At 37.2% G+C, this 16027-nt stretch overlaps 2 protein-coding genes across 14 annotated transcripts in view; one reads left to right on the top strand and one right to left on the bottom strand.

The window, feature by feature from the left end:
- The window catches only part of RIPK2 (receptor interacting serine/threonine kinase 2), a 30085-nt gene extending 19938 nt beyond the window's left edge, over positions 1–10147 (bottom strand). Inside the window, exons 1-4 of one of the 2 annotated variants that reach the window (XM_045806013.2) lie at positions 9975–10147; positions 7961–8152; positions 5384–5537; positions 2630–2785 (exon numbers count right to left, since the gene is read on the bottom strand). In XM_045806013.2, the coding sequence (XP_045661969.2) occupies positions 2630–2785; positions 5384–5537; positions 7961–8152; positions 9975–10147 (675 nt within the window). The remainder of the gene's footprint in view (positions 1–2629; positions 2786–5383; positions 5538–7960; positions 8153–9974) is intronic. The other variant, XM_045806014.2, reaches the window with a different exon arrangement.
- The window catches only part of LOC123797905 (uncharacterized), a 242911-nt gene continuing 236993 nt past the window's right edge, over positions 10110–16027 (top strand). For 10 of the 12 annotated variants that reach the window (XM_087864761.1, XM_087864758.1, XM_087864757.1 and 7 more), the window contains exons 1-2: positions 10110–11202; positions 12161–12249. In XM_087864761.1, the coding sequence (XP_087720887.1) occupies positions 10110–10856 (747 nt within the window). In that variant the 3' untranslated portion in view covers positions 10857–11202; positions 12161–12249. The remainder of the gene's footprint in view (positions 11203–12160; positions 12250–16027) is intronic. The other 2 variants (XM_087864760.1, XM_087864769.1) reach the window with 2 other exon arrangements.

The raw sequence follows: 16027 nt of genomic DNA on the forward strand, positions 1-16027 counted from the left end.
AAATGATACTTCCATTCAAGTCCATATTCATAAAGTCACATGAGGAGTATTTTGTTTCATTGTGAGGATAAAAATTTAACAGAGATTTAAACACAGAAACATCTGGATAGCACCTGCGATTAAAACCAATGTAATAAGGAAATTGGCTGAAAGAACTAAAGACGTTCAGACTAGAGAGGAATAAAACACAAGTGTATGTGAGGGGCAGGGGGATTATAGCTGTCTGCAAACATTGAGAGGGTGTCATATGGGAAGTAGAATTGGACTTATTCAGTTTATCACAAAGAATAGGACTAGGACTCATGGATGAAAACAAACGGAAGGCATTTCGATTGATCATATAAGAAAATGTCACAGTCATTTAAGTATGGATATTAAGACTCCCCTGTCATAGACTAACTGCCCTGGAAGACAAGGGATTTTATAGTGAGGATTCAGGGACTTGCTGACCATTAAAAGGCATTTCTATCTGTGCGGTTTTATAGCTGATGTAATAGATTAGTTTTTTTTTTTAAGTAATACTGAGATGGCAGCTTGCTTCTTTTCCTTTTCCCTCCCATTTTATTCTAGGGAGAGGAAGTGCCTTTAACAGATGTTTTATTTTTTATTTAACTTTTCTCACATTTTTTAAAATTTTTCTTTTAAGATTTTATTTATTTATTTAACAGAGAGCCAGCAAGAGACGGAACGAGAGACGGAACACAAGCAGGGGGAGTGGGAGAGGAAGAAGCAGGCTCCCAGCAGAGCAGGGAGCCCAATGCGGGGCTCGATCCCAGGACTCTGGGATCATGCCCTGAGCCGGAGGCAGATGCTTAACGACTGAGCCATCCAGGCGCCCCACATTTTTTTGTATTAATTTTTTTATTGTTTCAACTTCCTTGTTATTTTTTCTTTGAACATTTTTTGATATATACAGTTATCTCCAATTACATATATTATTATAAGAAGTGTAGAAAAATAACATAAAAATAAAGTGAGTTACATTTAGTATTAGTTACTTAGCAACTACTTTTTATTTGCTGTCATCAGTTAGATACAGGGTAAACTATGAAATCACTACTACATTTGGAGCCTTTAGGCACCTAAATCTTATGCTTTATACAAAAGTTAATTCAAAGTAGATCCTAGATTTAAGCATAAAACATAAAATTCTAAAACTTTTAGAAGGTAACATAGAAGAAAATCTTCAGTACCTATTGCTTGATGAAGGCTACTTAGATATGACAGCAAAGAATTACCATAAAGGAAAAAAATCCTGATAAGTTGGACTTCACCAAAATTAAAACTTTTCTTTGTGAAAGACCCTGTTAAAGGGATGAAAAGAACAAACCATCAAATGGTTGAAAATACTTGCGAACTACATATCTGATGAAGGACTCATATCTAAAAAATCTAAAGAACTCTCAAAACCCAATAATAAAAATTCAAAAGATCCAATTAGAAAATGGGCTTAAGACAAGAAGAGACATTTCACTAAAAAGGATATACAGATAGCAAATGAGAAAGTGTTCAACATCATTAGTCATTAGGAAAATGGAATTAAGACTGTACTGAGCTATCACTATATACCCATTACAATGCTAAAATAAAAAACTGTAACAAATACCAAATGCTGGTCAGGATATGGAAAAGCTGGGTCAATCATACATTGCTGGTAGGATGTACAAAGGTACAGCCCCTCAAAAATAGTTTGGTGGTTTCCTAAAAAACTAAACAAACCCTTATAGCAGTTGTACTCTTGGACATTTATCTAGAGGAACAAAAACTTATGTTCATTCAAAAAGCTGCACAGGACTATTCACAGGAGTTTTATTATAACTGCCAAAGACTGGAAACAATACAAACGCCTTTCAGTTGGTGAATGGTTAAACAACTTTGGTATACACGTACCATGAAATACCATTTACCAATAAAAAAGAGCCACTATTGATATAAACAACAACTTGGATGGCTCTCAAAGGTATTATGCTAAGTAAACAACGCTAATCTCAAAATAGCACATACTGTATGATTCCATTGATACAGAATTTTCAAAATGATAAAATCATAGAGATGGAAAACAGATTAGTGGTTTTCAGTGGTTAGGGATAGTGGAAGGGAGGCGATGAGTGTGAATGTAAAGGGGTAGCATGAGTGATATATTTGTGATGACAGAACAGTGCTGCATCTTGATTGCTGTGATGGTCACACATGTGATAAAGTAACACAGAAACTATATACATGCATTGTACCAATGTCAAATTCCTGGACTTGGAATTGTTTTGTAATTACGTGTGATGTAATCAATCACTGGCAGAAACTGAGTGAAGGGTTCATGGACCCTCTTTGTATTATCTTTGCAACTTCCTGTGAATCTATAATAACTGCAAAATCAAAAGAAAAAAAAGGCTTACTTGATAATTTCAATTAAGGACTTAATAACTTTGTATTTTGTACCATAATTCTATCTATCTCTGGAGTCTAGGAATAACTAAGCCACTGCAGCTGGAAGAAAGGACACTGAAGAAAAGAATTATAGGCTATGGAAAACAGAGATATTAAATTGGTTAGGCAGAGAAAAAAAACACTAAAAAGTGTTTAAAACTATTAATCTCAAGGATGCAGATAAACTTTTTTTTTAAGTAATTACCTTAACATGAAATTCGTTATCCAATAAGATATTTTGAGTCTTCAAGTCGTGATGAAGTAGAGGAGGATTCATATTGTGCAGGTAGTTTACACCCAGTGCAATTTCATGCAGGATGCGAAATCTCAGGGGCCAAGCAATATCGGGATATTCCGTTTTCTTCATATATATGAGAATAAACAAAACAAAAATAAGTGACCATATTCATTACATTTCCACTTAAAAAATTAAATATTCCATGTGGAAATACAGTATAAATGAAGGTCAAGACATATGTTCATTTTTTATTACATAGTATCATGGTATCAATTTGACATTATTTAACACCCGAGTATATCTTATTTTCTTCAATTTTTAGAAAGAATAATGATGACTTTATAGTACTGATATTTCCTTTTCGTTTATGTTGGTAATACAACTACATGATATTGGCTCTTCGTTCTTCATTTAACACAGTTTTCAATTTTTTTTTTCTGTGTAATACCCAAACACATTACCTATACTCACACTTACATCTCTCTCTCATTCTATGGTTTGTATCAAGTAACCTACAGGCACACACACAAACACACACACACAAAATTTATCTAGTACATACCAAACTATTAATTCAAAATTTATATTTTAATTTTTCTATTGATATAAAATCATATCTTATTATAATAATCATCACATCAATTAAAATTATGACCATATTATATTTACTAAGCATGAATATCTCATACTTCTTATCACACAATTTTTGTATTCTAGCTTGAAAAATTAGCCTTTGAGAGTTTTGCTTTTGTGAAAGAGACAAAGATCATCTTCATTTTTAAGTGTATGCAATACAGACATATTTAGAATATAATGTTTTATATATCCTGGTACTTACAAGTGATAGTCATCTGAACTTTTTTTTTAAAGATTTTTTTTAATTTTTATTTATTTGAAGAGAGAGAGACAGCCAGCGAGAGAGGGAACATAAGCAGGGGGGAATGGGAGAGGAAGAAGCAGGCTCATAGCGGAGGAGCCTGATGTGGGGCTTGATCCCAGAACGCTGGGATCACGCCCTGAGCCGAAGGTAGACGCTTAACGACTGAGCCACCCAGGCGCCCCTCATCTAAACTTTTTGAACATAAAAGTTAGTGTAGCTTCCTAGGAGAATGCACATACTCAGAAAAATCAGATAATTTGGGAAGATATGACAATGAATCACCAGGCACCAAGCTACTGGAGACATTCTAAATTGCATGAAAAAAGATGCTTTTACTGAAAGCTCAAATCTGTTCTTGAGAATTTTTTCTACAATGGATAAGCTTATAGTTCTTTGATTAACCTGGTATTTACAGTATATTTTGATTTTTTCCAACAATCTTCTTTGAGGTTGGGGGAGAGTACTTCAAGATAAATCCCACTCTAATAATACAACAGAGGAAACCAAAAGAAACATAAAACATTATTTCCTCTGATATACACAGAACTCCATCCCAGTGAGTAACTGAATTTTTTAGTCTGTAAAAAAGTAATTTTCTTCTGAAAATTATGTAGTTCAAAGGAGTCAAGAGGCCTCTGTGCAGTATAGTATCACATGGAGGCTTCTGGTCATGCAGACAGAGGTAGAAGAACACTCATTCTATATGTTATGATTCCTTCTAGGAGTTGGCAGTCCCCCGAAGGAGGCTCTATAATTTCTAATGGGCTCCAATTTTGGGTATCAGACTATCTAATGGGTACTGGGGTATGGGAAGAAAATATTAGAATTTATACTTATATTCTTTTTTTTAAAAAAGGAAATTGTGCTTAAGTGATATTTGTATCTTGATTGCTGTATTAGTTATACAAATCTTATATACAGACACCAGTTACTGTACTCTGTCCTTTTCTCAGATGGTCCTGTCATAAATAGAAAGTGATATACTCTGAAATAAAGAGGAAGTCACTCCACGGGTGCCTGACAATGGCATCCATTCTCTCGTTTGCTTACAGAACATTGCGATGTATCAGAATTTAGGAGCATCCAATAATTGGATTTTACAGATCATGTTACCAGGTTTTAACTACACCAACACTTACAAAACAGACTGAGTGATTTAAAAAAGATTTCTTGAGAGAAACTGCAGGTTGTAGATGGATTCATAATATAAGATCAAGCAAACAACAAAAGGTGAATACACACAGTTTGAGATTAAGGATCCACAAATTTGCTTACTGATAAGAATGAGGACCCACCCCTCCAGTTTGCTTACTGATGGGATTCACAAACAAACCCAGAGTAACCAGTACCGTGATAAAAAGGTAAATGGCTTATGCCATTGTCTATTATTGGAAAAACCAATGTATTTGGTACTCAGAGACAGACTTATTTGGCCTATTCAGAACTTTATGGACTGGTATTATTAACATTTAATTTGAGTCCTAAATTGTTTTTAACATAAAATAAAATATGGCTTAACTAACAGAAGATTACATAGTGCACAGAGTTTATCTCTTCTCTCTTCCTCTACTACCTCTGTATATATACATGTGGTTACTGGAATTCAGTTTAAACCACAGGAACAGTAACTAAACAAAATAACTTCAGTCCTGGCCTGACTCTCTGGCATTTTTAACAACACAAAAGAAGCCATAAATTGTCTAACTTTACCACTGTAATTGTTTTCCATTATTCTTATTTTGACTCATATATCTCTCCAAATACTCTGATCATATGTAAAGCCAAAACACTAGATAGCTTGAATAACATTATTATAGCTACTAAAAATGCACGATACTTACCCTATGTAGGAGTTCATTTAATGATCCATTTGGCATGTATTCCGTAACTATTCCCAAAAATTCAGGCTCATTGCAAATTCCCAAAATTGGAAGAATGTAACTAAATCTAGCTTTATGTAAAATTTCAGCTTCTCTTAAAACATCATTTCTTTCACTAAAGAAAGAAAATGCATAATTATTTCAAAGTAATGAAAAATACACAATAATCATGCCTATAACATTGACTAGATTTTTTTCCCCATTAATTGACCTCATATAAATTATGCAACTTCTCTGTCCCTTAGTTTCTTCATATTTAAAGTAGGTATAATACCTGCCCTATACATTCCGCAGGTCTGTTTAGAGACCATAATAACTTCTCTGAGCCACTGACAGAAAAAAGTGCTATATACATAGTTTATTATTATTGTACTTTCCTAGGAAAGGGAAAGGACACAATATTCGAGTAAGTTTATAAAGTCTATTGATATTAGAATTATTGCTGTTTGAATTAAAGTTTATGTTGTACTAGATTATATTTGATTAGAGTATTATATTAAATTTCATGGTTACATACCATGTGCATTTTTTCCAAATATTTAAATAATACATTTAAATGTTGTAGATTTAAATGACAAGATGATAATAGTTGCATAAGCGTCAAAAATGCTTAGAAATTACACAATGGAACTCAGGAAAAGAACATTTAGAACAGGTAAATGCTTATAACAGATCCCTGGGGCAACTCTGGATCCAGGTTCATTTATTTATTCATTCACAAAACAAATAAATATTGAACATTTATTATGAATAAAGAACTATGCTCAACATTATGGAGAATATAAAGATAAACATAGTTGGTCCTCAAGCTTCCAAGAAATTTTTTAAGAAAAATAAATACTCATTGTGATTTTGATTTGCATTTCCCTGATGATTAGTGATGTTGAACAACTTTTCATATATACATATTGGCCATTTGTAGGTCTTCTTTGGATGTGTTAATTAACGGGATCTCGGCAATCATTCCACAATGTATATGTCTATCAAATCATGTTGTGCACTTTAAATATATATAATTACATTTGTCAATTATTCCTCAATAAAGTTAAAAAAAGGAAAGCAAATAAAAGAAAATACATACTTAAAACATAAGGCAGAATGTGGTGTCACCAAAAACAAATAAATAAATAAGCAAGCAAGTTAAGTAAGTAAGTAAGAAGCAAATGAATAAATAGAGAACTATGGGGAACTCAGAAAAAAGAGTAAACTTTGGGCTAGGGGAGTTGATAGTCTTTAAAGAGGGATTTCAACTGTACTTTAAGTGCAGATAGAATATCAACCATTGGTAAAAGGGCCAAGATGGATATGGCCTCCAAGATGGAAGGACTTTGCCTTTCTTTCTCATCTGTGTGTCCCTAGGACCTGAAACAGGACCTGGCACCTGGTAGATATCTAATAGATATGTATCAAACGTATTCAAGGAAGTTACAGTGAAGGTTGTGTTTGGAAGATGGCAGATTATTTAATATGAATCAGAATACCTAGTAGAGCATGTGAAAGGAATGAAGGTGATAGGGTAGGCTAGAGCCTCATCTCAGAGCCCTAAAGCCCTGTGAGGGTATTTATACTCTTTTTGGTAGTTACCAAATTGTGATTGCAGGTTTTTGAGCAGAGTAATGACATGAGCAGAACAAAATTTTAGGATGATTAACTTGGCAGAAGGATGTAGGATCAGCAGAAATGGGCAGAGTTTGAAAGTCAGGTGTTAGAATATTACAACACTAATTACAGATGTGAAGCAATGAGAGTCTGAAACTATAAAGGTCACAGTGAAAATGGAAAGAAAAACACTAGCTGAATAGAATGCCCAGGCAGTGGTGATTAAGGTAGACATATTAAAAAAAAAAAAAAAAAAAGGCAAGGGAATTGGAGATGTCACTGTTTTTTAACATGGACAGATGTGTTGGTAGCCGCAATAACAGAATAGAAACATCTCCAAAAGTTTATTGGGTAGCGATGATTAGTTGGTGCTTAAACTACTCAAGCTCTGGATGAATGGCTGTTGAAAACAACAGACATTCCACACCAGACTATGAGGCTTGCTCTAAAAGCAAACAAAAGGCAAGATAAAGCAAAAAAAAAATCTTATTTATGTTCTGAGTGGTAATATATTTATATGTTTTAAAATTCAAGAGTTACAAGAGGACATAAAGTAAAAACCTTTTTTCCTTCTACCTGTTCTTCAGCCACTTAATACTCCAACTATGAGGCAAACTATTATTCAGTTTATGAGACCTATTTTAATTAAACTTATCTTCCCTAAACTGAAACAGTAAGAGATGGAGGTCAACAAGAACTACATCTTACTGTTTGGCACTCTTGCAGGGAGACAGAGGATGGACTTGAAGATTTCTGGATACATTGAAAAAAAAGAAAAACTATAGAAAGAGCATGCTGGCGAAGTCTCAGTGATACTTAATATACTTGTTCTTTCTCTCATTAAGAGTATTAGGCATTCTTCCTTCTACTGTGATCCCATTATGTGTCAGCCACTTAAATGTACTATCATCCGAAGGCCAACCCTCTAAAGTTGATTACCTTAACACCACTTTAGATGAGGGCACAGAGGCTTGGATAAATAATTTTCTAATAGTCAGGCCAACATTAAGTGGCAGGGTTGGAGTCAGATTTGAATTGCAGTTGTGGCCTCCAAAGCCTGTGTTCTTTTCATTCCACTGCTTGATCAGAGAAAGGATCAAGGAAAGTTCTTGAAGTCTGATTTCAGGAAGACTGAGTGGCAAAACAGAAAAAGCCAAGAATAAATAGGTCTAAAATAGTTTTTAGATTTTTAAAAACAAAAAGTTAAATACAGCTTTCATAGGCATATCACCAAAATGACCCAAATCAAAACTTCAGTCGCAAAACAGTTACGTCATCCACACGGTGTTTGAAAAACCAATCAGACTCATCTACACATAAAGAGTTGGGAGACTGTTGGGGAAGGCCCACTCATTGGGCAGAAGTCAGGTTACGGAGAATGACTCACCAATCACTAAAATAAGAACATGTAACTGCCCAGAAACTTATTTTTCTTCCAGAGAAGAAATGCAAAGAACAATGCAAACCTTTTCCACACCAGAGCCCAAATACATGCATTTATTATTCCCACTTTATAAGTGAGGAAATGGACACCCTGTGAGTCAACTGCATAGCCCAGTCCTATGCTCAGATTACATGAACACTGCTAATGTTAACATCTTAGGTAACAGGTGGAAGAAAGAACCTGATGCAGTAATGCCAGAGGGTTTAACTGGTCCTTATTATTTCTTTGACAACAAAATTTCCTACCAATTTACTGAAGAGTTTTAGGTTATGAAAATTGTTAATAAGAATAGAAAGAGAACTCCCTCTTCATTCCTTTGCTCTCAAATAGCACAAAACTTGGATAAATTAAAATCTTGAGGAGCAGCATCCAAAACGGGAAGATCAACTTGCTTCAGAATATCGAAAGGGTCTATCAGGGTTAGATACCCATAAATTTACATAGCTGATTCTAAAATATTTTCAGCCTTTCTAACCAACTACCACTCTTCAAACTTGACTACATACACATACACACATTTGCCAAGCACTTGCTCCACAGAACTCAAGGCCCAGGTGAAACAGACACCACATATTATCTATCACTAGATCTGGATTATGATATACAAAAAATGGGTACAATCTCCAGAGGTGTCTCAAATTTACTGTGAGATCTGGCCCATCCAAGCCTGATAGCAAGACAGCAAAGTAAAGCTACAGGCAGATGAAAGTCCAGTAACACTGGCAGTGCTGAAGCTGAGGGATTTATTTGACACTGGATACTAACAGCCTCCGACCAATCAGGCACCGAGCATGATGAATTCTGACATTAGATATAGGGGGAGGAGAGGAGAGTGTGGCAATCATGGATTTTAACTCGGTAAGGACTGAATGCAGGGCCTAGTTAAATCTCCACTGGAAGGCAAATACACAAGACTAGTGACTAGACCCACCGACTAATACATTCGATCACAGGTCAACGGCACAGGACTGGAATGTCTGGAAACAGAAACTAATACTAACTTTCCCTTAAAACCTGGACAGTGCACGGAAATTGTTCAGGATGTGAGAGACATGCAAAATTTCTGGTCGTTTGTCTTCTGATTCAGTGTACTGTTAGCAAAATAATACACTTACCCCCTGGGAACAGGCTTCCCAGCGAGAGTGAGAGGAGAAACTCAACCAAGTTGACTGTGGTATCTAAACTTTCATGACCGTATGTAATAAACCACAAACAAAACAAAAACAACCGCAGGCCCACACAGAAACACCCTGACTTTTGGTGTCTGGAGAGAGGACGCCAGGAGTAAGAGGGACGGGGAAAGAGAGGGCAGTGGAGAGAAGAGGTGAGCAGAGGAATGCGACAGTTCTATCTCCGGAGAAGCCAGTTCCCCCCACCACGCGAGCCCCGAGCCTTGAAGCGCTGCGCAGAGGTAACGAGGGGTGGGGCCGAACCCCGGCGTCCCCGCCGTTTGGGCTCTAGAGGCGCTTGTCCCGGGCTGGTGTTCGGGGATTCGCGCGGGCGCCCTACCTGTCGAGCATCGGGGTGTGGATGTGCAGCTGCTTCACGGCCACCTGAACGCGCCAGTCTGCGTGGCGGGCGGACGACACGGTGCCCGACGCGCCGCGGCTCAGGTAGCGCAGGTCGGCGAGCTTGTGGCAGGGAATGGTGGGCAGGGCGCTGCAGATAGCCTCCCGGTTCATGATCGCGGGCGGCGCGCGCGCTCAGGCCGCGGGCCGGTCTGGGTGTGCCCGCCGCTTCGGCGGCTTCCGGGGCTCCTGCGCTGCGCTCGGGCGCCCGCCCCCGCCCCCCTATGCCGGAGTCGGAGCTGCCAGGCACTTCCCGCGGCCGGACGCTAGGTCACGAGGCAGCCCATGCCCCGCGCGGCCCACGCCAGCCGCTGCTTTTCTGGGGCCGGAGCGGACTTTTCTGGGGACCGGAGTCAACTCTGCCGGGCTACGCGACGAGGAGGAGCTTCCTCCCCCGACCTGGCCCTCCCAGGCGCGCCAGCCACCCGAGCCGGGCGGTCCGAGCTCCTCCCTCCCCAAACTTCTCAGGCGACGTCAGCGGCGGACCCTGAGGCGGGGAGAGGGGCCCCGGCCGGCGGCCCTCCTCACTGGCTCGCGCCCGGGCCCGGGGGTCTCCGCCACGTGGCGCGGCCCCCACGCTCTGGGCGACACCCGCGGGGCTGGGGCGGGGGCTAGGGGAGGAGAAGGGAGCCAGGGACGTTCGTTCTGTCTTCTCTCCCCCCAACTTCCAGGTTTGGAAAAGTTTTCTCTGAGGGGAAAAAAAAAGTTCCTTTCAGCAGCCTGCTGTCTGATTTTGGTCAACTTGCTCTCACACCGGGGAGGGATCTCCTCTGAGCCGCGTTGTGTGAGGGAGTCGCCAGACCCCAGGGGTGGCGGGGTGTGAGTGGGGGCACCGGATTACCGACTCCGCGCCTGCGCTAGACGCGCTGGTGAGGGGTGGGCGTGGTGGTGACTTGGGGAATTTGGCAGGGATGAGCCCAGCGAGTCAGGTAGGGTGTAAATTCACCTGCCTACCTGGACGGCAGTCATCCCTTTCTTCCAGGTGCGTCCGGAGTGAGAGGTGGGTGATAAACCCTGTCAGAGAGTCTGAGTCTGTTTGCAAGTTCTCGTGTTTAGCTCCTGTTCCGTGCTTCTCCACGAGGATACTTTTCTCTCTCTTCTCTCGTGCATCCATAACTATGTGGAGATTGAAAAATAACTTTGAGAAGAGTCAGTCCCTCTGATTCCAGGTAAGACTGCAAAAATTTCTTTCTCATAGATCTGGGAGGAATGCATTTCATTTTTAACAACCAAACATCTTTCCGTTTTTTACCTTAGAAAACACCTCTCTTCTAGGATGATTATTTTGTAGAGTGTGAGTGCAAATATTGTATACAATACTAAGTCCATACTAGGCATTTTAATGAGTTCTAAGGCCACAGTAATAAGGAATGCCTTACTTGAATAGGGGATTTCTGTCAGCAGAGAACAAATGTTTCCTGTGTTTGTGTGTTGCCTGAACCAAGAGTAGCAATGTTGTATTTTACAATACTGGGAAGTTGTGATGAAACACTGTATTTTAAAATTTTGATCATTTAAGATAAAATATTTAGTTTTAAAGATGTGGTCTGGTACTCTGTGCTTTATTGCTTAACAAACTTTTTGCTGCAAAAAGTGCTCAGAAAACTTTTCCCATTCATTCATTCATTCATTCAATTTCCCAGTCATTTAATAAACTAAGCGTTCCAGAAAAAGAACAAAAAATAGGAAAGGAGGAAATCATCAAAACAATAATTGAAGAAATTTTGGTAGGATTGAAGGACAGGGGTCTCCATATTGAAAGGGCCACCAAGTACCCTTAGTGAATGAAAAAAGACCTGTATGTAAGCGCATCGTTAAAAAGGTCAGAACCCTAGGAACAAATAGAAGATTCTACAGGTTTTCAGAAGGAAGAAGCAAGAATAAAGGGATGGGGATTAGAATGGCATTAGATTTCTCAACAATAACACATTCATGGTAAAACACAGTGTATTGAAATTTCTTCAAATTCTGAAAGACAGTAGCTTCCAACCTACAATTTTACAGTCAGCCAAACATCAAGTGTAAGAACAGAATAAAAACGTTTTCACATATACAAAGATGCAAATGTTTCCTTTCTTTCCATCCACCTTTTTCTTTTCTTTTCTTTCCTTTTTTTTTTTTTGAAAGAAAGCTACTGGAGGATGAGCTCCAACAAAACATGGGAATAAATCAAGAAAGACATGGGCTCCAGAAAACAGGACCAGGAGGATGTAAAGGTAAACCCCAGGATGTGGCAGAATTAGAGAGCAACCTTTTTTCATTGGAGCAGGGGATGGCAGATTCCAAGGGAAAAACTCTAGTTACAGTAATTGATTTTATAGGTTATCTAATTTTGAGTTTTGGGGAAATTATATTGATAGATGTTTGATAGGTCTAATGAAATATGTGATAAAATTGGAGACAGAACTTAAAAAAATCTAAGTGAAAAGCAATTTTTCTATGAGAAATAAAAATTGTGCAAAAACAGAAGCAACATTTCTACAAACTGGTAATGGTGAAAAGGGTAAGACTTTTCAGAGCTTTTGTAATATTGATTTATTATAAATCTCCAAGAAGGAGAGAGCATGAAGCATAGAACTCTATAAAATTTATATTTTAATTACAGTGCTTAAAAAATAAGTAATATATGCACATGGTTCAATATTTAAAAGTATAAAACAGATAATCCCATGGGAAACTAGGCAGAAGACCTAAACACCTCACAAAAGGGACTATCTAAATAGAAAATAGAAAATGAAGGTGCTGAACCCTGTTAGTTATCAGGGAACTACAAGTTAAAAACCACAGTGTGATACACTACACAAATACTAACTAAAAATTAGAAAGACCGAATATACCAAGTGTAGGTGAGGATTTGTAGCAACTGGAACTCTCTTACACTGCTGGTGGGAGTGTCAGTTGGTACAATGAATTTTGCAAACTATGAAGCAGTTTCTATTAAAATTGTGGCTGTGCGGATTCTATGACACGCCAATTCTTCCTCTAGGTATGTGAACATGTATATGCGAAGGCTAGGGTGTTCATAACAGTGCTATCTATAATAGCGTCAAACTGGAAATTATCCAAATACCCATAAACTGTAGAATTGGGTAAATACATTGTGGCCCATTTACACAATGGAACACTAAACAGCAATGAGATTGGACGATGTACAACAGTATTGATGAATCACACAAATATAATGTTGGATGAAAAAAATCAGACACAAAAGAGTGTATGTTTGTATGAGTTCATTTCTATTAAGTATAAAAATAAACAAAACTAATCTATGATTTTAGAAATCAGGATACTGACTTCTCCAGTAGAGAGAAAGGTAGTGACCAGAAGGGGCATGATGAGACTTTTGGGGTGATAGTAACATTCTGTTTCTTGATTTAGGACCTAGACTCTAGGTGCCAGTTACATGGGTGTGTTCACTTAATGAACAGTCTTTGAGGTTACACTTAACATGCACTTTTCAATAGTTCAATAAAAAGCTAATAGGTTTAAATATAAAATATGTATGTGGATGTATATTATGTTTCTCACTTTATGAAATTAGTTTCACACTATAGCCTGTTCACCTTGCTTGTCTTTTACTTACGGTCTATCTTGGATATCTTTCCATGTGAATGCGTAAGTTTCCTCATCCTTTCTTTATGCTATAATTTGTCCCTGATTAGTGAACACTTAGATTGTTTCCCCATATTTGCTATTAAAAATAATGCTGCAATAAATAATCTTTACATATGTCATTTGTACTTGCAAGTATATTTACATATGTAATTCCTAGAAGCTGAATTGCTGGACCAACGAGTTATGCCCATTTGCAATTTTGGTTTATATTGTCAAGTTATATTATCAAATTGCTCTTCATTGAGGTTCTACCAAATTTTTTACTGCAGACGGTAAGAGTGCTGTTCCTCCACACAGTTGCTTTCATTTTCTTTTGAAATAGAGGGTGCAATGTTGGCCTGATGATTGCTGGAGTTCAATGCTTCTAAACTCATTTAAATGCTAAGATTCTTTTTATTGCAAAACTTTTAAGTAGTTGATTCAGTTTATTTATCACAACCTCAGACCTTTAGGCTTCATGAATGTATTCACCATGACAAAGTTTAAAAATGTATTCTTAGTCATATATGTATTGTTTAATTAATTCCCATAATTAATTGGCTAAAGACAGAAAACTTAAAGAATACCGATGCTGAATTATATCAACTAAATGAGGAAAAATGAGAATACACAAATTAGGTGAAAAAACAAGTATCATATTTGTATTTTGAATTTATCTGTTCAAAATTCTGTAAAATCACTCTCTCTGACAAATAAATAAATAAAATCTTTAAAAAAATTCTGTAAAATCACATTAAGATTTGTTTTTCCATTTACTGAGAATTAAGGTTATATGGCAAGTGCTGTTTTATGAAATAGAAACTTGAAATCTCTAATATTTTTTCATTAGAAAAAAGATAGAAAAAATTAAAAAATAAAGCACTTAATGTACAAATCCAAGAATTTCAAACATCTCATATTCTAATTTTTTTCTCTTTTTCAGTCTGAAAGCTCCTAGTAAGTTTTAATAATACAAATCCTGGGGAGGTCTCTATAGTTGCATAACAATGAACAGTTTGCATGGGAAAACTAACATTGGTACCTTTTCCTCCCAAAAAATCCCCAAAAATACCTGATAAACTCTGTGATGATGTGGAGTCTATTGTTACGGAGAGTCAGAGAACCACACAATTTTGCAGTTAATGAGCACCATGATGTTTCTCATTTAGCATTCTAATTGTGCTCCATCCTAAAATTGAACATGTTATTTTAAAATTGTTGATAAGTGATGCTTTTTCTGATAATTAAGCCAAATTAAACAAAATGCTTCATCTCAATTGGAAAAAAGTAAACAGTTCTCATAGTAGAATTATTAATAAGGAACATTAAAATCAACCTATTAATATAGTATTGATAATAACAGGTTTCTCAAACATTTTTCAATTGAAAGTTGCACCTTTCTCATTTAGCATTCAGAAAAAGGTGAAATTATTTTAAAAAATTCCTAAGAAGTTAAATTAATATAGCTTTCTGTGAAAGTGCTGAAAAGTTAAAAAAAAAAAAAGGAAAAAAAAGTTTGAAGATGCTAGTACAGTCTCCCATTGAATGAATACCTAGTAAAGGCTTGCTTAGCTTCTTTTGAGCATTTCCTGACAATAGGGAATAAACTACATTTTGAACAAGATGTTTCCATTGATTGATTTGAAATTCTATTATTAAAATTCTCTAACATTCTGAGTTTTACGAAGTTCTTCTGGTCTTCATATTAGCTGCTTATGCTGTATTGAATAGACCTAATTCTTCTACCTGGACGATTTGAGCTTTGTCATTCATTCGGCAAACACAAAGGGGATACCGCTTTTTTTTTTTTTCCTTTTTGATTTATTTATATGTTTGAGAGAGAGAGAGAGCACGCTCAGTGGGGAGGGGCAGAGTGAGAGGGAGAGAGAGTCTTAAGCAGACTCTGCTCTGAGCATGGAGCCCAACATGGGACTTGATCTCACGACCCTGAGATCACAAACTCTGAGATCTTAGGACCTGAGCTGAAACCAAGAGGCTGATACCTAAGAGACTAGGCCACCCAGGTGCCCCTAAAGGGGATACCACTTTTTAAGGTGATACGAGGGATTTAAAAAACGAATACTTTGAAAGCAGTTATGTCATCTTTAGTTTTGGCATCTTAATGTATCTTGTTTATTTCAACTCGATTTTCAGACTCACAGTGTTTTTCTATGAATCTACTTAACTTCACCAGTATTCCCGTAAATCCAAATGGATTAGAAAATTCCGTATGAAGTTTGATAGGCGAGAGGGATATGTGGCTATGCCTGTCTCTGATCTGAATCTATTAGTACAATGGAATATAATGTTTTTTTAAGCATTCTGGTTAAACTATTAATTTAGATTGGACCTGTGGTCAACTAAAACTGGAGCTTTTGTTTGTTAACTTGTTTCTTTGTT

The sequence above is a fragment of the Ursus americanus genome, chromosome 9, assembly GCF_024610735.1.
Source record: "Ursus americanus isolate L20-20 chromosome 9, mUrsAme1.1.p, whole genome shotgun sequence".
Taxonomy (NCBI): domain Eukaryota; kingdom Metazoa; phylum Chordata; class Mammalia; order Carnivora; family Ursidae; genus Ursus; species Ursus americanus.